Raw genomic sequence first — 23,694 nt, forward strand, 5'->3', positions numbered from 1 at the left:
GAATTTTATCACATTGCTTGTGAAAAGCATAAAAGGTAATGCAAGTTGCCCCTGGTGTCAAGATGAGCCTCACACATTTGTCACCCGATTCTGCCACACATTCCACCATATCTCATGTCACTCAAAAGTGTGAGATTCTGCCCAAAGATTTTACTCTCTGTATAGTTTTGAGACCATCATAAGTGGGCAGGTTGTATTTATAATTAGTAATAAAATAGTTAACATTTTCATTCTGCTAAAGCTATTCTTAAATGAGTGAAACTTGAAAAAAGTAAACAAAGCAGAGTTTGAAAAATCTCATTTTATTAATTATTATTAAAACAATTTGTAATACAGAAATCTATATTTACTTTCACTTTTACAGTGAGGATGGGGCTGGGAAGTGGTTACCCAACCTGATAGCAGAAGACACACTCTCAAATTGGTCCTTCCTCAGATTTGAAGGATGTTTTTCAAAAATAAGATAAAAAATTTCATAAAGCCCATAATATGAGTTAGGTCTGATTAGGAATTAAATGTAGTAAGTTCCTAAGTTCACTCATTTTAGAGTGACAGCTAAATTAATTCTGCTGCCTCACAGTGATATAGTAGTAAAGCCTAGTCTCGAGTACTCCTCAAATTTGTTTGAGAATGCAGCATGTTTTGCAATAACACCATTTTAAACACTATTTCCTGCTTGCTAAAAATAAAATAATGTTTCAAAGTTGTGTCAATAGGGGTTTATAGAATGCCAATTAAGTCTGATATTTAAAAAATCGTTACATGCAAACACAGGAGCATTCCATCAGTAAAATGATTGAAGAGATAATGTCCAAGGGAGATCAATATTGATGAAGATGGCCCAATGAGTGAAGAAAACTAATGACCACCCAGAGATAACCCATCAGTCATTTAGCCCATGCTTTGCAGACTTTGTTGCAAGCCTGGCAAGTCTTGTCGGAAATCCATAGGGTTATGGTTTCAAGCCCATCAATGGCTTAAGTTTCTTGAGGTGTACTGAGGGACTGCTGCACTGGCGGTTGTGTTGACTTTCAGATGAGATATCTGCCAAGTCAATGTAAAAGGTCTGAGAGGAGCAAATTACTGCAGATTGCTAGAATCTGAAATGAAAACAAAAAATGCTGGAGATCACAGTGGGTCAGGCAGCATCTATGGAGAGGAAGCAAGCTAATGTTTTGAGTCTAAATGAATATTCATCAGAGCTCATATGAAAAGGTTTTTTATCAAATTGTTTTAAGCTGGCTGAGTGTGTTAAATTTCTCAACTACACAGTTTGGCAGAATATTAATTTTTTATGTTTACCTTGTAGAGGAGATGGGAAGTGAATCTTGGCAACAACAGATCATTTGGCAAACCAGTTAACTGGGTGTGTGTGTGCGTGCACGCGCACATGTAGTGAGAGGGAGGGTGTGTTTTGGGGGTTTTTTTGCATTTGAGAGTGTGTGCACACACACATTTGTGTACATGTATGTTGTGTATGTGTTCAGTGCAGTTGAGTACTCATAATGGAAGTGGCGAAAACACGCCAAATACTCTAGCTAGTCCCTTCCCTCCTCTTGCCCAGTTCCTACAATTCAACCTCTTAGCTCAGTGCTGTGGAAGGATGAATTTGTGGCCTTGTGAAGTAACCTATCACATATTAAACCATTAAATTGGGAAACCCTGTATCCACAGCACACCGTTAGTTATTTTGGCTGTGGAAACCAAGGCAGGAGTAGCTGCAATGACAGACGGTGAACTAACCATAATACTTGATGGGAGTTTTCTGATGAAGGAATAATTAGAAGCCCTAATCTGGCAAATTCAGTGCAACATTTTGATCTGTGATGATTGCATATTTCTCGTTATCAATAGTTAGAGCACTGAAGCATAATGCAGACTTCCTGCCAATCTTTCTTCTGGTGTAGAGATATCACTGTGCAAATTAATAAATGGACAGATGTTTTCAAATGTCTTGTCCTCAAACTATTAAACAACATTCACACCTGGGCATATATCTTGATTCCTTTTTCATCACAGAGTCAAAATCCTGAAACTCCTGACCTACCAGCAATATCTTTATCACACAGATTGCAGTGAGAAGAATCACGTATCTTTCCAAAGTTAGTAAGAATGACACCCTTGTCCCCCAGAATTTTTTTTTTTAAGCTTAAAATCCAATGATTTTTAGGCACAATTTAAAATTTGACAGATGCAACATTGGAGTGCAATGAATGATTCAGCAGTGAGTTGAATGATAGAATTATAGAATCCCTACAGTGTGGAAACAGGCCATTTGGCCCAACAAGTCCACACCGACCTTCCAAACAGTATCCCAGCCAAACCCATTCCCCTACCCTATTACTTTTACATTTTCCCCTAGCTAATGCACCTAACCTACACATTCCTTCACACTATTGGCAATTTAGCATGGCCAATTCACCAAACCTGCACATCTTTGGACTGTGGGAGGAATCCCACGCAGACACAGGGAGAACGTGCAAATTCCACATAGTCAGTTGCCCAAGACTGGAATTGAACCCGGGTCCCTGCTGCTATGACTATCAATAAATTGATAATTGATTCTAATGATTTTTTTTGATCCTTAGTTTTGATTAAGCATATTTAGAGCACCATGTAATTTTAACCATGTTAATATAACTTTCAAAGTAGTTAAATGGTGTTATAAATTTGTCACCTTATTCATTAAAGACCATTATTCGACCTTGTTTTTCTTTTCCCTTGTACCTCTGCATTTTCGGCAGCAAAACATGCAGCATTTTTTGACGGCAAATACAATGGCTGCTAAACAGATAAACAGAAATGCTATCACATCCAGGCAATGGTACTGGTACCAGGATAGGGAATGTGCTGCAGGCCGCAAATGTTGAGCTCCCCCGTGGCGCATTACAAACTCAATCCAGAACACCGCTCTCTCCAGTGGAGTCATTGGCTGGTCATGTTGAATCCGAGATAACTTCAGTGCATTTTCTTTGTAACTAAGAAAAACATAAGCAGTTTATTTTACAATCTCCCTTCATTTTGTCCGAATACCCAGGTATGAATAATGACTTGCATTTACAAAGTGACTTTAACATAATGGGAAATCCCAAGGAGCTCCACAAGAGTGTCATCAGACAAAAACTGTCACAGAGCCAAAGAAAATGACATTAGGACAGGTCGCCAACAACTTGGCCAAAGAAGTTCTGTTTTATGGAATATCTTAGAGGATGAGAACAGGGTGAAAAGCAGAGCCAGAGCTTAAAATGATTACAAAGATAGGCCAATGGTGGGACAGAACAACTGGAAAGGCACAGAATTATTTAAGATTATTGCGCTAGAGTGGAATTTGAACAGAAAATTTAGAATTTTAAATTTGAGAGTTTAATGGGGCAATTAACCATATAGATCAGTGACCATAGATATGTGGGCAGTATAGTGTTGTTTCCTTCATGTATGCTGCCCTACTCTGCAGCTCACCATCAAAGGTGAAACGAGCAAAAGGAAGGATAGGTAACTCAGGAGTAGCACAATTAATATAGTTATTTTCATCTGAACAGCAATGTCCGCATTTCATGTGCACAATTCCAACATTTATTTGAGGTCAGTTCTATCAAACCGGTTGATTATTGACAGAATTGGCAGAATTACACTGCTAGAAGAAACTTTACAGTAAGATCAAACATTTGCAGGATTCAGGTCCATTGATCAATGACATACAGCACAGTGTTATTTACACTTCATGCCAAATGCCAATATTTGTTGTTTATAACAACTGTTTTGATGAGCCTAACTAAAAAGTACAGAAATCCTTGCTCCCTTCACCAACCCAACCCCAGAGTCCTGGGCATTCTTAAAAATAACAATAGGAGGGAACAGCAGAGGAAGTGCTGGAAGCAGGAGGCAAAGGGAGTGGTGTAAGTAACATCAGGGATAGAGAGACAGGAGGAAGCCGTTCTCCCCGGTGAACCAATTGAAAGGCGAGTTCCTGTTTGGCAAACAGCTAGTTTTATCAGGCAATCACTTTCATTTTTACAAACTGTTGAATATCCTCTGGGTCATTTAACCTAGAATGTTTGTTAAAGTCAAAAAATTACCTCTGTTACACTCACGAGTCATCAAGCAAGAGCAACATCAATAAAACTAGATCCAAAACCTTAACTCACATTTCAGATCAGTGATGTTTGTTACAAAGAGATGTTTCTATCTATCTTACCTCCTCATTAGCTTCTCTTTGCATGATTCCTAACTGCTGCATTATGAGCAAATTTGTGCACATTGGAAACTGGTCTGACTGTCCAAAATGACTTCATTGAACATCAGTCTTACTGCAACAACTGATATCAAACTACTCATGGGTCAATACTGTTGGCAATGTCAAAGTCACAGCAAATCAAATACTAATTATGAATACTTGGGCACATGGAAACTCAAGCCCATAGCTGTCTACATTTTTCTAATTGGTGGTGCCCATTTCTTGATAATATCAGGCAGATTCTACTTTTTTCAGGCAATCTGGTTACTGCCCCAGTAGGCTGGGGACTATCCATAGCATCCAGGATTCAGGGTCATAGGCAAAATGACTTATTAATACTAGTCACTGCTCTTATGGAAGGAATGATAATGCTGTAAGGTTTACTTGACTAATGCCTGGAATTACTGGATTGCATTATGAGGAAAGGCTTTATTGCCTGCTCTAGTCCTACATTTTATGGTCTAATGGTTCAACTCGAGGTTCATATTCTAGGGCATATGGAGATAGGCAGTAAATGCTATCCCAAATCCCATAAATGCATTTTTTCAAATTCACCATCTTAAGTGAACTTCTATTGAATTTCATCAACAATGTATACATTCTTCCTTTGAAAAGAATATCAACACTGTACACAATACTCCAGATGCAGTCACACCAAGGTTCTATAAAATTGTTGGAAGAAATCTTTACATCTGTACTCAAATTCCTTTGTGATGAAGATTAATACACCATTCTTTATCAATTGTTACACTTCTTTGCTAGGTTTTAATGACCTATGAATAAAGACACCCAGGTCGCTTTGGACACCAACATTTCCAAACCTCTCGCCATTTAAGTAATTTTTTTTCTCTACTAAAGTGAATAACTTTATACTTATTCACATTATATTCCATCTGCCATTTTCTTGCCCATTCAGTTAGCCTGTTCAAATGGGAAAGATCACAGCACAAAAACAGATGTGAATAGCTTTAAGTATTGCCTTGCTGTAAATCTACAATAATGAGTAGAGTGGGTTCTTTCTTGATTATATGTTTTTACTGGGATTGGTCTCTTGATTAAATTTTAAAAATATAAGCCATAGGTATTAAGTTAGCCTGGAGCAGTGTTTTGCAGAGTAATAAGGCAATGTTATTTACTGGGTCTGTAGATTAGAAGAACCAAAATGGCCTTTAGTACAGTGGTATTCTCTTCTTGTCGGATGTGGGAGTTTCAGGAGAGTTTAAGGGTTACTGAGAATTATATCTGCAATAAATGTTGTTGATTGCGAATCCTGTCAGATCGAATGGATCGGTTGGAGCAACAATTAGAGGCAGTGAGGAATTTCATGGCATGAGGGGGCATTATTGGCTCTACCGCCAAATTCTAGCCACCCGATGCCTGGAAGAAGAATGCTTCATCTTCTGCCTTGGGACCCGCCAACCACACAGGATCAATGTGGATTTCACCAGTTTCCTCATTTCCCCTCCCCTTACCTTATCCCAAATCCAACCTTCCAACTTGACCTTCCCTCCCTGTCAATCTTCCTTCCCACCTATAAGCTCCACCCTCCTCTCCGACCTATTGCCTTCACCTCCACTTCATCTACCTTCTCGAAACATCAACTCTCCTGCTCCTCAGATGCTGCCTGACTGGCTGTGCTTTTCCAGCACCACACTCTTTGACTCTGACCTCCAGCATCTACAGTTTTCACTTTCTACACCTGGTAGATGCCTGCATTGCCATCTTTCTGCTGTTAATGACATTTTCCATCTATGGACAGCAAATCAATGCTACAACCCCAAATACCAACTCATTCTGACAGACAAAATGCTCATTTAGGCCTGCCCCAACACATGTGATGGCATTGGTTTCCTGTACAGTGCATCTGAATATAGCCAACTGCAACATCCTGCAAAGGTCTTCAGGAGTCCTTGAAGAAGCAGAAAGTGTGGAGCTGCCAGCCACTGGTCGCATCCCTTTGTCTAACCTTAATAACATTTTTTTAATTTCAATACACCAATATGAGTTGGCAGTTAAATAGCCTCAGCAGCAGATTACTATCTTTACTGTAACGTTTACAAACCTCAGCAATTGACCATAAAATTCAGCATCACTCTATCCATCACTGATTTGTAAACTGCCCAATGACAAAAATAAACAATTTGTCACAAAATGTGAACCAAAAGCCTTTTACGTAATTGGGCAAGAAAGTTGCATAATGATTGGAATTACTTCCCGTTATTTCTTCAACTCCCTCAGTTGGACTTTCACGGCGAGTTCCAGGAAATCTCATAGCATCAGGTCAAACATGGGCAAGGAAAGCTCCTGCTAATCACCACATATCGCCCCCAACCTCAGCTGATGAATTGGTGGTCTTTCCTATTGAACACAATTAGAGGAAGCCACTGGAAGTTGACAATGTATTCTGGGCAGGAAATTTCAGTGTCCATCACCAAGAATAGCCAGCAAGAACACTATTGACTGAGCTGGTCAAGTCCTACAAAACACTGATGCTACACTGGGTTGGCAACAGGTGGTAAAGGAACAAACAAGACAGAAAAATATACTCAACTTCAGCCTCCCTTATCTGCCTCTGTAGATGCATCTGTCTATGACAGTCTCTATAGAAGTGACCATCACACAGTCCTCAGGGAGATAAAGTTGCAGCATCACATTGAAGGTAAGCTCCATTGTATTGTATGGCATACAATCACCATGGCAAATGGGACAGACTAGCAAATCAAAACTGGGCATCCATGAGGTACTGTGTGCCACCAGCAGCAGCATTGTGCTCAAAGACAATCTGCAAACTCATGGCCCGGCATAAACCCCACTCTCCCATTACCATTAAGACAACGATCAATCCCTATTCAATAACAAATGCAGGAGGGCACATGACAGCAACAATACTAGGCATATCTTAACAAAAAGGTATTAACCTTGTGAAACCTGTGACAATGCTGCTCCTTTACCAAGGTTACGTTTTCCTTGGCTTTTTTTTTCCAGAGAGGTCATAAATGACACAGACTCTGAAAGTCAGAGTTTGGGTGGGTTTAGGGCCAGTTTAATTATAGCTAACAGACACTGTCTCAAGCAAAATGCTTTCAAGTTTTTAAATAAGACACTTGTACAATGTAAGGGGAGTGGCCAATTCTCCCAGATCAGTTTTTCTCTGGTTTGGTATAGTTTTAGCACAGTAGAGTTTTTGAAGCTGCTGGACCCAAAGAAGCAGGTCCATGCTGGTACTCTCCCTCTGACATCTCTCCTGTAAAACCCTGTGCTTGATTTTATCTTTTGTGCCAAGGGGTGTTTATAGGGATTGTTGCAAATATTTGAAACAGCGTCATGAAGTTGGGATGATCTGTTGGGTTTGTGGATAGGTTAAGTTATTCAGTATTCTGTCCTCTTTTGTTTGTGTTTCATTGGGTAAGTAAATCTTGAAAGTAAATTGTGTTTTGTTTAAAACTAAATGGTTTGACCAGCTGCATCACTCCTGGAATATCCGTGTTATACCTGCTTAAAACAACTAGCAATGCTAGGGTCCGGGCTACTTTCTGGAAATGTTTTGATGGGGTGTGGCCTAGTCCATAATTAAACTCCAACACAAGAATACCTGTGTGTGAAGAAACATAAGCATGACTGGGCTAAGCAATTCCACACCAATGGACCATTTCCCAGCTCTGCAGTCCTGCCACATTTCATATCAATTAAACAAGAGGAGGTTTCACAAATATGTGCAGTGAAGAGGAAGCCCAACAGTACAATTATAAGGTTTAATCATCAGTCTAAATTGGGTAATACATCTCAATATCCTCTGAAGGGCGCAAACATCACAGATTCAGTCACTCTGACTACCTCCAAGAAATATCAAGAAAAGGCTTAAGACATTAGACAGTCCAAAGACTCCTGAAAGCATTCTGACAATAGTACTGAAAAAACTGTGCTCCAGACCTTGACATGCCCCTAGCCAAGCTGTTCATGGACAGTTACAACAATGGCATCTCCCTGACAAGGTGGCAAATTGAAAAATGTGTTGCTGGAAAAGCGCAGCAGGTCAGGCAATTGGTGATGTTACCATGCATCTGCTGACCTTGTCCTTTTAGATGGTAGTGGATATACCCTGGAAATTTGCCACCTTGGAGAAAGTGAGGACTGCAGATGCTGGAGATCAGAGCTGAAAAATGTGTTGCTGGAAAAGCGCAGCAGGTCAGGCAGCATCAAAGGAGCAGGAGAATCAACGTTTCGGGCATAAGCCCTTCTTCAGGAATGAGGAGGGTGTGCCAAGCAGGCTAAGATAAAAGGTAGGGAGGAGGGACTTAGGGGGAGGGGCATTGGGAATGCGATAGGTGGAAGGACGTTAAGGTGAGGGTGATGGGGTCGTGGGGCGGGGATCGGTGCGGGGGCGGAGGCGCATGCGGTGTGGTCGTTGTGCAGGCGAGTGACGTCACTGGGGGCGGAAGTAGATGCGGTGAGGGGGCGGAGAGGTCAGGAAGAAGATTGCAGGTCAAGAAGGCGATGCTGAGTCCGAGGGTTGGGACTGAGTAAAGGTGGGGGGTGGGGGGGGGGGGAAATGAAGAAGCTGGAGAAATCTGCATTCATCCCTTGTGGTTGGAGGGTTCCTAGGCGGAAGATGAGGCGCTCTTCCTCCAGGCGTCGTGTTGCCATGGTCTGGCGATGGAGGCGGCCAAAGACCTGCATGTCATTGGCGGAGTGGGAGGGTGAGTTAAAGTGTTCAGCCACGGGGCGGTTGGGTTGGTTGGTGCTATGTTCCAGAGGTGTACTCTGAAACGTTCCGCAAGTAGGCGGCATGTCTCCCCAATGTATAGGAAGCCACATCGGGTGCAGTAGCCGCCACGGCGAACCATGACATCACTTCCGCCCCTACCGACCATGCACCCTTCGCGATCGCCGCCCAGACAACCGCCTCCACAATCACCAGGAAGACCATCACCGACAGATTCGCGGCCTCCGCGGGTCCACAACCACCGGGAATAACACCGTTTCTGCATTCACCGCAGCCACTTCCACCCCCGGAGTTGCTGTCGCCGCATCTACTTCCACCCCCAGTGACGTCACTCGCCTGCACAACGACCACACCGCATGAGCCTCCGCCCCGCCCGATCCCCGCCCCACGCCGATCCCCGTCCCCACACCGATCCCGCCCCCGCGCCGATCTCCGCTCCCGCGCCGATCTCCGCCCCGTGCCTAACCCCACCCCCATGACTAACTCTTCCCCCACGCCTTACCCTGCCCCCACTCCCAGCTCCAGCCCCACACCAGGTCCCAGGTCCTAGCTCCCAGCCCTGCCGTATTTTCACTTTCCCTCCAGACCTCCCCCTCTCTGAGGATAAAAGATCAGTCCTCATCAGAGGCCTCATCTTCATCCCCCTACGTTCCCAGATTAATGAGTTCAACACACGGCGAGACATCAAACAATTCTTCCGCCACCTTCGCCTCCGTGCCTACTTCTTCAACCAGGATTCTCGCCCACCCTCTGACGACCCCTTCTCCCGCCTCAAACACACCCTGTCCACCTGGACACCCCGTGCTGGCCTCTTACCCGCCCTTGATCTCTTCATTGCCAATTGCCGTCGCGACATTGACCAGCTCAACCTGTCCACCCCTCTCACCCACTCCAACCTCTCACCCTCGCAATGTGCAGCCCTCCACTCCCTCCGCTCCAACCCCAACCTCACTATCAAATCGGCAGACAAAGGAGGCGCAGTGGTAGTTTGGCGTACCGACCTTTACATTGCTGAGGCTAAATGCCAGCTCGCGGACACCTCCTCCTACTGCCCCCTTTACCACGACCCCACCTCCCACCACCAAACCATCATCTCTCAGACCATCCAGAACCTCATCACCTCAGGGGATCTCCCATCCACCACCTCCAACCTCACAGTCCCACAACCCCACACCGCCCGTTTCTACCTCCTGCCTAAAATCCAGAAACCTGACTGCCCCAGCCGACCCATTGTCTCAGCCTGCTCCTGCCCCACCGAACTCATCTCTGCATACCTTGACATGGTCCTGTCCCCCTTAGTCCAAGAACTCCCCACCTACGTTCAGGACACCACCCACGCCCTCTACCTCCTCCATGATTTGCTTCCCCGGCCCCCAATGCCTTATCTTCACCATGGACATCCAGTCCCTGTACACCTCCATCCCCCATCACGAAGGCCGCAAAGCCCTCCGCTTCTTCCTTTCCCGCCGAACCAACCAGTACCCTTCCACTGACACCCTCCTTCGACTGACTGAACTGGTCCTCACTCTGAACAACTTCTCTTTCCAATCCTCCCACTTCCTCCAAACCAAAGGAGTAGCCATGGGCACCCGCATGGGCCCCAGCTATGCCTGCCTCTTCGTCGGATATGTGAAACAGTCCATCTTCCGCAGCTACACTGGCACCACACCCCACCTTTTCCTCCGCTACATCGATGACTGTATTGGCGCTACCTCGTGCTCCCACAAGGAGGTTGAACAGTTCATCCACTTTACTAACACCTTCCATCCTGACCTCAAATTTACCTGGACTCTCTCAGACTCCTTCCTCCCCTCCTAGACCTCTCCATTTCTATCTCGGACGACTGACTCAACACGGAAGTTTACTATAAACCGACTGACTCCCACAGCTACTTAGATTACACCTCCTCCCACGCTGCCCCCTGTAAAAACACCATCCCATATTCCCAACTCCTTCACCTCCGCCGCATCTGCTCCCAAGAGGACCAATTCCAATACCGAAAAACCCAGATGGCCTCCTTCTTCAAAGACCGCAATTTCCCCTCAGACGTGGTTGACGATGCTATCCACCGCATCTCCTCCACTTCCCGCTCCTCCGCCTTTGAAGCCCACCCGTCCACCAAGACAGAACCCCACTGGTCCTCACCTACCACCCCGCCAATCTCCAGATACATCGTATCATCCTTCGTCATTTCCGCCACCTCCAAACAGACCCCACCACCAGGGATATATTTCCCTCCCCTCCCCTCCCCTATCAGCGTTCCGGAAAGACCACTCCCTCCGCGATTCTCTCACCAGGTCCACACCCCCCACCAACCCAACCTCCTCTCCCGGCACCTCACCCTGCAACCGCAAGAAATGCAAAACCTGCGCCCACACCTCCCCCCTCACTTCCCTCCAAGGCCCTAAGGGATTCTTCAATATCCGTCACAAATTCACCTGCACCTCCACACACATCATTTACTGCATCCGCTGCACCCGATGTGGCCTCCTATACATTGGGGAGACAGGCCGCCTCCTTGCGGAACATTTCAGAGAACACCTCTGGAACACCCGCACCAACCAACCCAACCACCCCGGGGCTGAACACTTTAACTCCCCCTCCCACTCCGCCACGGACATGCAGGTCCTTGGCCGCCTCTATCGCCAGACCATGGCAACATGATGCCTGGAGGAGGAGCGCCTCATCTTCCGCCTAGGAACCCTCCAACCACAAGGGATGAATGCAGATTTCTCCAGCTTCCTCATTTCCCCTCCCTCCCCCACCTTTTCTCAGTCCCAACCCTCGGACTCAGCATCGCCTTCTTGACCTGCAATCTTCTCCCCAACCTCTCCACCCCCAACCTCTCTCCAGCCTATCACCCTCACCTTAATGTCCTTCCACCTATCGCATTCCCAACACCCCTCTCCCAAGTCACTCCTCCCTATCTTTTATTTTAGCCTGCTTGGCACACCCTCCTCATTCCTGAAGAAGGGCTTATGCCCAAGACGTCGATTCTCCTGCTCCTTTGATGCTGCCTGACCTGCTGCGCTTTTCCAGCAACACATTTTTCAGCTCTCATCTCCAGCATCTGCAGTCCTCACTTTCTCCAAGCTGGCAAATTGCCCGGGTATATCCCCTACCATCTAAGACGACAAGGTCAGCAGATGCATGGTAACATCACCAATTGCAAGTTCCCCTCCAAGCGATTCACCATTCTAATTTGGAATTATATCACCATTCCTGAACTATCTCCAGATCAAAATCCTGGAACTCCCTCTCTAATAGCAAATGAACTGTGGCAGATCAAGAAGGCAGTTCACAACCACGTTTTCAAAGGCATCTAGAGATGGACAATAAATGTTGGTCCAACCAGTGATACCCACATCCATGAATGAATATTAAAAAGATATGGTTCTCTAATGCCCTTTAAAGGAAGGGAATCTGCTGACCTCACCTTGTCTGGCTTAAATATGACTCCAAACCTGGACTCTTATTCTACCAAGTCATTCAGTTCAATGGCAATTATGGATAATCAACAAAACGTTCGCTGTGCCAATGATGCCCCCACATGCCATGAAAGAATAATGGAAAAAAATGCACTAAGATGGAGGACGGAAAAAAAATTTCTGGCCGTAACGGACTGCTCCTTTTTTGAGGTATTTTAGGTGCTGGAGGTGATTTCTTCGAATTCCTAAGAGCAGCAATTACTGTTTTATATGCTGTTGCATTGTTTTGGAACTTTTGGAAAAAATAAGTCAAAACAACAGCAGTTTTAAAAGGGAGAAAGACAACAAAGGCAGCAAGTACATGGTCTGTAAGGGAGAGAGAGAGAAAGAAACCCACACTGCTAACTGACACAGCAGTGAATCTGCGAACTTACTGCCTTTGCTGTTTGAATTCATGTATCGCTGGACATCGCAGTGTGTCTAGGAAAACCTAACAAACAGCGACATTCACAACTAATCTTGGAGACACCTGTTTGGGAGAGGTCACAGCACAGAAACAGATAAGTGAATAGTTTTAAGTATAGCCTTGCTGTGAATCTACAATAGTGAGTAGAGTGGGTTCTTTCTTGATTATATTTTTTTTACTGGGATCAGTCTCATGATTCAATTTTAAAAATATAAGCCATAAGTATTAAGTTAGCCTGGAGCAGTGTTTTGCAGAGTAATAAGACAATGTTATTTACTGGGTGTGTAGATTGGAAAGACCAAAATGGCCTTTAGTACAGTGATATGCTCATCTTGTCGGATGTGGGAGTACCGTGAGAGTTTAAGGGTTACTGAGGATTATATCTGCAATGAATGTTGTTCATTGCAAATCCTGTCAGATCAAATGGATCGATTGGAGCGACAGTTAGAGGCAGTGAAGAATTTACAAGAGGTGGGGGGGTGTGATGGATGGCAGTTATAGGAAGAGAGAAAAGCCGCAGATACAATCAGGTAGATGGGTTAACTCCAGGTAAGGTAGGGGAGGTAGACGGTTAGTATAGGAGTGTTCTGTGGCTATTCCCATTTCAAACATGTATGCTGTTTTGGAAAATGTAGGGGATGATGGACTTTCAGGGGAATGCAGCACGAACAGCCAGATTTCTGGTATCAAGACTGGCTTTAATGTAATGAGGGGTACATCGGGTTGGGTACATCGGGTTCCAAGCGATCAATTATGTTAGGTGACTCTCTAGTCCGGGTGACAAACTGACGTTTCTGCAGCCAGCAGAGAAAAATCTGAATAGTGTGTTGCCTCCTTGGTGCCAGGATGAAGGATGTCTCAGAGAGGGTGCAGAATGTTCTCACGGGGGAGAGGGACCAGCAGGAGGTCATTGTACACACTGGTACCAACAACATAGGAAGGGAAAAGATTGAGATTCTGAAAGGAGAATATAGAACGTCAGGCAGGAATTAAAAAAGGAGTTCCTCAAGGGTAGTAATATCTGGATTACTCCCAGTGCTACGAGCTAGTGAGGGTAAGAACATGAGGATAGAGCAGATGGATGCATGGCTGGAGCTGTTGTGTGGGAGAAGGATTCACATTGTTGGATCATTGAAATCTCTTCTGGGGTAAACGTGACCTGGACAAGAAGGATGGATTGCACCTGAACTGGAAGGCAGGGAGATTTGCTACAGTTGCTTGGGAGGATTTAAATTAGTAAGGAAGGGGGATGGGACCCGAGAGATAGTGAGGAAAGAGGTCAATCTGAGATTCGTACAGCTGAGAAAAGAAATGAGTTAAACAGTCAGGGACAAAGCAGAGAACAAGGTAGGACTGATAAATTAAACTGCATTTATTTCAATGCAAGAGGCCTAACAGGGAAGGCATATGAACTCAGGGCATGGTTAGGAACATGGGACGAGAATGTCATTACAATTACAGAGTCGTGGATCAGGGATGAACAGGATGGCAGCTTAATGTTCCAGGATACAAACGCTACAGGAAGGACAGAAAGAGAAGCAAGACGGGGGGAGGGGGCGTTTATGATAAGGGATAGCTGTACCGAGGGAGGATATTCCCAGAAATACACCCAGGGAGGTTATTTGGGAGGAACTGAGAAATAAGAAAGAGATAATTACCTTATTGGGATTGTATTATAGACCCCCTAATAGTCAGCGGGAAATTGAGAAACAAATTTGTAAGGAGATTTCAGTTATCTGTAAGAATAATACAGTGGTTATGCGAGAGGATTTTAACTTTCCAAACATAGACTGGGACTGCCATGGTGCTAAGGGTTTAGATGGAGAGGAATTTGTTAAGAGTGTACAAGAACATTTTCTGAGTCAGTATGTGGATATACCTACTAGAGAAGGTGCAAAACCTGACCTACTCTTGGGAAATAAGGCAGGGCACCTGACTGAGGTGTCAGTGGGGGAGCACTTTGGGGCCAGCGACCATAATCCTACTAGTTTTAAATAGTGATGGAAAAAAATAGAGCTGAGCTAACAGTTGAAGTTCTAAATTGGAGAAAGGCCAATTTTGATGGTATTAGGCAAGAAATTTCAAAAGCTGATTGGGAGCAGATGTTCACCAGTAAAGAGATGGCTCGAAAATGGAAAGCCTTCAGAAATGAGTAAATGAGAGTCCAAAGAAAGTATATTCCTGTTAGAGTGAAAGGAAAGGCTGGGGTAAGTATAGGGAATGCTGGATGACCAAAGAAATTGAGGATTTGGTTAAGAAAAAGACAGGTATAGACAGGAGAGATCAGGTGAATCCTTAGAAGAGTATAAAGGCAGATGGAGTATCCTTAAGAGGGAAATCAGGAGGGCAAAAAGGGGACATGAGATAGCTTTGGCAAATAGGGTTAAGGAGAATCCAAAGGGTTTTTAAAAATCCATTCAGGACAAAAGGGTAACTAGGGAGCGAATAGGGCCCCTCAAAGATCAGCAAGGCAGCCTTTGTGTGGAGCTGCAGAAGAGGGAGGAGATACTAAACGAGTATTTTGCATCAGTGTACACTGTGGATAAGGACATGGAAGATTTAGAATGTAGGGAAATAGATGGTGACATCTTGGAAAATGTCCATATTACAGAGGAGGAAGTGCTGGATATCTTAAAGTGGATAAATCCCAAGGACTTGATCAGGTGTACCTTAGAACTCTGTGGGAAGCTAGAGAAGTGATTGCTGAGCCTCTTGCTGAGATATATGTATCATCGATAGTCACTGGTGAGGTGCCAGAAGCCTGGCGGTTGGCTAACGTGTTGTCACTGTTTAAGAAAGATGGTAAGGACAAGCCAGGGACCTATAGACCAATGAGCCTGACCTCGGTGGTGGGCAAGTTGTTGGAGGGAATCCTGAGGGACAGGATGTACATGTATTTGGAAAGGCAATGACTGATTAGGGATAGTCAACATGGTTTTATGCGTGGGAAATCATGTCTTACAAACTTGATTGAGTTTTTTTGTAAAAGTAACAAAAAGGATTGATGAGGGCAGAGCAGTGGACGTGATCTACATGGATGTCAGTATGGCGTTCAACAAGGTTCCCAATGGGAGACTGGTTAGCAAGGTTAGATCTCATGGAATACAGGGAGAACAAGCCATTTGGATGCACAACTGGCTCAAAGGTAGAAGACAGAAGGTGGTGGTGGAGGGTTGTTTTTCAGACTGGAGGCCTGTGATCGGTGGAGTGCCACAAGGATCAGTGCTGAGTCCACTACTTTTTGTAATTATATAAATGATTTGGATATGAACATAGGAGGTATAGTTAGTAAGTTTGCAGATGACACCAAATTTGGAGGTGTAGTGGACAGCGTAGTAGGTTACCTCAGATTACAACGGGATCTCGATCGGATGGACCAATGGGCTCAGGAGTGGCAGACGGAGTTTAATTTAGATAAATGCGAGGTGCTGCATTTTGGGAAAGCAAATCTTAGCAGGGCTTATACACTTAATGGTAAAGTCCTAGAGACTGTTGCTGAACAAAGAGACCTTGAAGTGCAGGTTCACAGCTCCTTGAAAGTAGAGTTGCAGGTAGATAGTGAAGAAGGCGTTTGGTATGCTTTCCTTTACTGGTCAGAGTATAGAGTATAGGAGTTGGGAGGTCATGCTGCGGCTTGACAGGACGTTGGTTAGGCCACTTTTGGAATATTGCATGCAATTCTGGTCTCCTTTCTATCGGAAAAATGTTGTGAAACTTGAAAGGGTTCAGAAAAGATTGACAAGGATGTTGCCAGGGTTGGAGGATTTGAGCTATAGGGAGAGGCTGAACAGGCTGGGGCTGTTTTCCCTGGAGCGTCAGGGGCTGAGGGGCGACCTTATAGAGGTTTATAACATCATGAGGGGGCATGGATAGGATAAATAAACAAAGGCTTTTCCCTGGAGTGGGGGAGTCCAGAATTAGAGGGCGTAGTTTAGGGTGAGCGGGAAATATATAAAAGGGACCTAAGGGGCAACTTTTTCACGCAGAGGGTGATGTGTTTATGGAATGAACTACCACAGGAAGTGGTGGAGGTTTGTACAATTGCAACATTTAAAAGGCATCTGGATGGGTAAATGAATAGGAAGGGTTTAGAGGGATATGGGCCAAGTGCTGGCAAATGGGACTAGATTAATTTAAGATATCCAGTCGACATGGACAAGTTGGACCGAAGGGTCTGTTTCCATACTGTACATCTCTATGACTCTATGAGGTAAATACAAAATCCCACGTTAGTATATTAGTCAGCTAAAAAAAATTTTAAAACAACTGACTTCCCCAAATGGGTTTCCTACACACAGTTTAACAGCTTGACTTAAATGCAGGAGGGTTGTAGCCAATTTCTTGACGTACTGCCAATGCAAATGCTTCATAGTCCTCACTTGCTCTCAAAAACACATTTATTTCTCTAAGTAAAATCACTGTCGGTGTCCCCATTTTGATTTTTTTTTGTTTATACTCATTAGAATATTAGTTGTTTGATGCTCCTGCTAAGAAAATCTGTGAATATAAACAATCTTGTGGGAGTGAGATACACTATAAGGAGAGACCAGGTCATGGGGGAGTCTGACTGGTGGTTGTTTGGTGTAGCGGGAGCACATCAAGGTCACCTAGTTTGGATTGTGGGATCTGGTTTGGTTGGTGACCCAGTCAAGTCTTTGTTACATGGTTGCAGGGAGGGGTTTGCCAAGAGGGTATTTACAATGATTAGGAGATTGGAATCTCAGGGCAACAGGTTGCCCGTATCCTATTCAGGGATCCCAACTGCCAGGGACTGATGATCAAGAGGGTCAACCAGATCATGATCATCTGCGGCAAGCAGACAGGTCTCAGAATGAGTGGTGGTTCACCTGCTAACTTACTGAACTTGGTGAAAACTCTTCTATTCCTTCTCACCCACAAGCAGTGCTGTAAAGGCAGCTAACATGGTTTCAGCTCTTTTTGCCTCCTCCACTGAATTTCCCAAGGGCTAGGAAGCCCAGCTTCCTGTGGTTAAAAGTCAAATGACTCAAGAGTTGAGCCATGCAGCCTCATTACAACACTTCAATAACTTGCTTCCTGCCAGCAGATTTGGGGTACACTCCTTTCTTGCCAAATAGTCAGACTTGCACCAGTTCAAAGTGTGTTCACATCTCATTCCAGACTTTTTAATTCAGTAACCTTTTGCATGGATCTGACCCACCAATTTCTAAAAGTTAAGACTCAACCCCACGGTTTGCTCGTGCATACTTTGAACATTATCTTACCTTGCATCATTGATCACCGTGTTGACAGCATTAATTAAATCCTGTTTAGTCAATGAGATAAAACTGAGAACCACAGCAGCTCCCTTTGCCTTCATGTGAGCCATATTATCAGGTTGATCCGCAAACAGAGGGATTCCGATCATGGGCACCCCATGGTAAATAGCTTCGTATATACCATTTGTACCACCATGAGTAATAAATACTCTGGTCTTGGGATGTCCTGTAATTATATTTGCAGAAAATGAAATCAGTTGAGCCTTCATTATAACTAAACTGTGATGTATGATCAAATTCCAAAGACACTATGTATTAGAATACAATGAGTTTGCATTGTCAGCAGAGGCTAAATGGCAGCAATCATATTTACGTCTAAAGGTTGGGAATTCAAGCCTCAGAGACCTGAGCACTGAATCTTGGAAGACATTCCAGTGCAATTCCGAGAGAATGCTGCACTACAGGGGGCAATGTCTTTCAGTTAATATCTTAAACCATGACATCAGCTTCCTTTCTCATTCTCCAGGTCTCATTGCACCATTCAAAAAAACAGCAGGGAGTTTTCTCCATTGCGCTGGCTAATATACTTGTCAATTGACATTAATAAAACAGATTACCTAGTTTTTATCTTAGAGGTTTTTGTGGGACCTAGCTGTATACAAACTGGTTAGCTCAATTCCTACATGGAAGGTACACTTTGCAAACATTTAAACTGATTGTAAAATACATTTAAGTGCTCGAAGATTGCGGAAGGTATAAATTAATACTTGCAATAATTTTTCTTTAATACAATGGAGTGTCAACTTTGTCTTCTTTTAAAACTTGACCCTGCGATCTGTTTTAAAATGGTTGAATGAAACCAATTCATTAAAAATACTAGTGCACATCTATTTCAAGTTATTTTACAATGTTGACACTATTATTATTACACAATGTAATGTTGAAAAATGTCACGGCAGCTTAATGTTCCAGTTAGAAAAGCAAAAGCTAAAACTTGATTAAACTATTTTAATAATTTGGGATTCAAGCTAAAAACAGGACATTCATGAAGAGCTGAATGGAATGTTCAACAGTACCTTATTAAATTCATTACAAAATGCCACAGAATCCATTGCTTTAAGGATAAGTTTGTGAAATGAATAAATGAACCACATAGCCCAAGGTTCTGTTTGACTCTACATTGAATAGATTATATTGATCTTGGTAACAGTAGGGCATTACAATAGAGCTTAGCATCCCTAGAATTTAGGGATGAGAAAATTAACCAGAAACTCTAATTGTGATCACCGTCTAGTAACCTCATCCTGAAAGTCAGAAATCACACTACACCAGGTTATGGTCCAACAGGTTAATTTGAAATCACAAGCTTTCGGACAGCTGCTCCTTCCTCACCTGACGAAGGAGCAGCGCTCTAAAAGCTTGTGATTTCACATAACCCTGTTGGACTATAACCCCCCTGGTGTCATGTGACTTCTGACTTTGTCCACCCCAGTCCAACACTGGCACCTCCACCTCATCCTGAAAGTGTGCCTACGGAGAGTTTGGATGAGAAATGATCAGGCTCCGCTGTAGCGATAAATAGCCAGAAAGCAGTTAGCTCTTACAGACCCAAACACACAAGATTTAAAATAGGATAGGTGATAAAGTGAGAATTCAATTTTTACCAAGTAGATCATTTTGAGGCAGCCATTTATACAACTTTGTGTTCGATGCTAGCATCTTTGGTTTTTCACCAGCATAGCTCCAAAGAACCTGAAAGATAACAACATTGAGAATAATTGGACAAGCTGAACGCAACATGTTATTTAGTCTTTGAGAAATAAATTGCATAGTTGTTCCAATGCAGCCCCATTGTAACTTTCAAGGAAGTCTACAAGGCCACAAACTCTCAGGCCTTTGTGAAGCTATGCAGGGATGGACCTACCACCATCACAAAGCTATCAGCACAAGGGCAGTCGGACTAAGTACAGGAATTCTATAAATGAAAGATCCACGCCTTGGCCCTGTATAAGGAGGTGGCATAGAGTTAGTCAAAGGTGAATCTGCTTTCACTAGGCATACCTCAGTGATTAGGGCTGAGTGAGGCCTCCTGGCTGGGATGGGAATCTGAACCCTTCGATGGTAGATGGAACTTTATTTTTTTTAAAAATGGCTTCACTTTGGGGCCACTTTCTGGGTCAGCATTCCTTTTAGAGATTTTCTAGCTACAATAGTGGTTGGAGGTGAGGGGTGGTACGGGAAAGCTCAGACCAAGCCATTCTGCTCCGTAAGCCAATTCTACCATTCAGTTAGATTGTAGCTGATCTGTATGTCAACTCCACTTATCCTGCCTATACTGTATAACTCTCAAAACCTTACATAACAAGAGCCAATCAATCTCGACCTTGAAAGCTCCAATTTTACACCATTTGGGTGAAGTTATTCAAGATTTATACAACACTGTCTTACGAAATGATTTCACTCTTGAATGGCCTATCTTTAAGATTGTGCATTTTACTACTCATTTTCTCCACGAGCGGACATAGCTTTTTCTTTGTCTTTCTTATCAAACATCTACTGCAGATTAAAAATTTCACTTCCACACACCTTCAACCTCAATTACAGGAACACAATGAAAGTTTAAGCAAACTATCTCACAATTTAACCCTTTTAATCCTGGTAACATTCTGGCAAACCTGCACTGTACCCACTCCAAGGCCAACATAACCTTCCTGAGTAACCGAACAAGGCAGCACTGACCTAATTTTCTGCTGATCATAACCCCATGAACCTTAGTAGCATAAACAACAGAAACTGCAGATAGAGTCATCTTAATACAGAGGGTCTCTGATTTATAAGTGTCGATTCACGGACACTCATACTTACAAATGTGATCTCTTACGGATTTGGGGTTGGATGTAATATTAAAGACCTACAAACAGTTGTTTTACATTGTCCTGCATTGTGTACTCAATGGCATACAAAATGACTTGCAAACAAACTCCACTACAGACTCCATTTGCAACCCAGAAACTACCTCAACCTAATCCAAAAACTTCCCATGACACTTCACCGGTTGACAATCAGGCAACCATGGACACTGATTGACAGAATGTGTAAGTGACAGAGAGAGATTGGGGGAGTGACATGTATTGGATTAGTGGTGCTGGAAGAGCACAGCAGTTCAGGCAGCATCCAAGGAGCTTTGAAATCGATGTTTTGGGCAAAAGCCCTTCATCAGGAATAAAGGCAGTGAGCCTGAAGCGTGGAGAGATGAGCTAAGGGAGGGTGGGGATGGGGAGAGAGTAGCATAGAGTACAATGGGTGAGTGGGGGAGGAGATGAAGGTGATAGGTCAGGGAGGAGAGGGTGGAGTGGATAGGTGGAAAAGGAGCTAGGCAGGTCGGACAAGTCCGGACAAGTCATGGGGACAGAGCTGAGCTGGAAGTTTGAAACTAGGATGAGGTGGGGGAAGGGAAAATGAGGAAGCTGTTGAAGTCCACATTGATGCCCTGGGGTTGAAGTATTCCGAGGCGGAAGATGAGGCGTTCTTCCTCCAGGCGTCTGATGGTGAGGAAGCGGGGGTGAAGGAAGCCCAGGACCTCCATGTCCTCGGCAGAGTGGGAGGGGGAGTTGAAATGTTGGGCCATGGGGCAGTGTGGTTGATTGGTGCGGGTGTCCCAGAGATGTTCCCTAAAGCGCTCTGCTAGGAGGCGCCCAGTCTCCCCAATTTAGAGGAGACCGCATCGGGAGCAACGTGTACAATAAATGATATTAGTGGATGTGCAAGTAAAACTTTGATGGATGTGGAAGGCTCCTTTAGGGCCTTGGAAGAGGTGAGTGAGGAGGTGTGGGCACAGGTTTTACAGTTCCTGCGGTGGCAGGGGAAAGTGCCAGGACGGGAGGGTGGGTTGCAGGGGGGCGTGGACCTGACCAGGTAGTCACGGAGGGAATGGTCGTTGCGGAAGGCGGAAAGGGGTGGGGAGGGAAATATATCCCTGGTGGTGGGGTCTGTTTGGAGGTGGCGGAAATGTTGGCGGATGATTTGGTTTATGCGAAGGTTGGTAGGGTGGAGCTGGATAAAAGCAGCATCTGAGGAGCAAGGGAGTCAACTTTTCAGGTCAGGACTGGGAAGGGGGAAGGGGGCTGAGAAATAAATGGGAGGGGAGTGAGGCTGGGGCTGAGGGTGGGATGGGGATAGGTGGATGCAGGGAGGAGGTGATTGGTCAGTGGGAAGAGTGGAGTGGATAGGTGGGAAGGACGATGGACAGTTAAAGTCAAGTCAAGGGGGTGGGGCAGAGAGGGAGGGCTGGACTTGGGATGAGGTGGAGGTGGGAAGATTTGGAAGCTGGTGAATTCTAAGTTAAGGCCGTATGATTGTAAGCTGAGGAGGTGTAATATGAGGTGTTCTTCCTCCAGTTTGCATGTGGCCTTATTTTGACGGTGGTGGAGGCCCAGGATGGACATGTCATCGGAGGAGTGGGAGAGGGCGTTAAAACGGGTGGCACCCTTCCCACTGACTAATCACAATCACCTCCCACCTGCATCCATCTATCCCCATCCCACCCCCAGTGTCAGCCCCAGTCCCCTCCTCCTATTTATTTCTCAGCCCCCTTCCCCCCTCCTGAGTTCTGATGTAAGATTCTGACCTGAAACGTCGACTCCACTGCTCCTCTGATGCTGCTTGATCTGCTGTGCTTTTTCCAGCTCCACACTTTATCAACTGTACCTCAATGTGAACCTGAAGAGAATCGTGAACTAGGACTCCCAAGTCTTTCTTATTCATTCTGGATTTGGGCATCGCTGAATAGGCCAGGATTTATTGCCCTTCCCTATTTACCCCGAGGGCAGTCTGACCCTTTGTGCTTCAGATTTCCAAAACCATAACCAGTTTCAAAAACAGTCCATGCCTCTAATCTTCATTTCAAAGTGCATAACCTCACACTTTCACATATTATATTCCAACTGCTACTTCTTTGCCCGCTCTCCTAGCCTGTCCAAGTCCTTCAGCAGCCTCCCTGTTTCCTCAACACTAACTGCTCCTCTACCTATCTTTTTGTCATCTGTAAACTTAGCAAAAATGCCCTCAGTTCCTTCGTCCAGATCATTAATGTATAAGGTGAATAATTCTGGTTCCAACACAGATCCCCGTGCAATTCTGCTAGTTACTGGCTGCCATCCTGAAAATGACCTCTATATTCCAAATCTCTGCTTTCTGCCCATCAGCCAATCCTCTATCCATGATAGTACCTTGTCCTAACATCTTCGACTCTTATCTTATTTAGCAGCTTCCTAGACAGCACCATGTCAAAAGCCTTCTGGAAATCCAAACAGATCAGATCTACTGGCTCTCATTTGTCTAACTTACTCATTACCTCCTTAAAGAATTCTAACAAATTTGCCAAGCATGACCAATCCTTGATGAAGCCATTATGACTCCGCCCTATTTTACCACACACTTCTAAGTACTCTGCAATCTCATCCCTAATAATAAATTCTAAAATCTCACCAATGACCAAGGTCAGTTTCCCGTCTTCTGCCCCCCTCTCTTAAACAGGGTGTTACATTAAATATTTTCCAGCCCTCCGAGACCCTCCTGAAAGATCACCATCAATGACTCCACAATCT

At 44.4% G+C, this 23,694-nt stretch overlaps 1 protein-coding gene across 8 annotated transcripts in view; it reads right to left on the reverse strand.

Annotated features, from left to right (window-relative positions):
* Positions 1-286: 286 nt before the first annotated feature.
* Positions 287-23,694, reverse strand: part of LOC122565115 (UDP-glucuronosyltransferase 2A1) — a 112,695-nt gene continuing 89,287 nt past the window's right edge. For all 8 annotated transcript variants that reach the window (XM_043720775.2, XM_043720751.2, XM_043720785.2 and 5 more), the window contains 3 exons: positions 19,753-19,840; positions 18,095-18,314; positions 287-2,978 (listed from right to left, as the gene is read on the reverse strand). In XM_043720775.2, coding sequence (XP_043576710.2) covers positions 2,696-2,978; positions 18,095-18,314; positions 19,753-19,840 — 591 coding nt within the window. In that variant the 3' untranslated portion in view covers positions 287-2,695. The remainder of the gene's footprint in view (positions 2,979-18,094; positions 18,315-19,752; positions 19,841-23,694) is intronic.

The sequence above is a fragment of the Chiloscyllium plagiosum genome, unplaced genomic scaffold (genome assembly GCF_037043375.1).
Source record: "Chiloscyllium plagiosum isolate Xiang-an unplaced genomic scaffold, Cpla_swu_hap1 HiC_scaffold_2, whole genome shotgun sequence".
NCBI lineage: Eukaryota > Metazoa > Chordata > Chondrichthyes > Orectolobiformes > Hemiscylliidae > Chiloscyllium > Chiloscyllium plagiosum.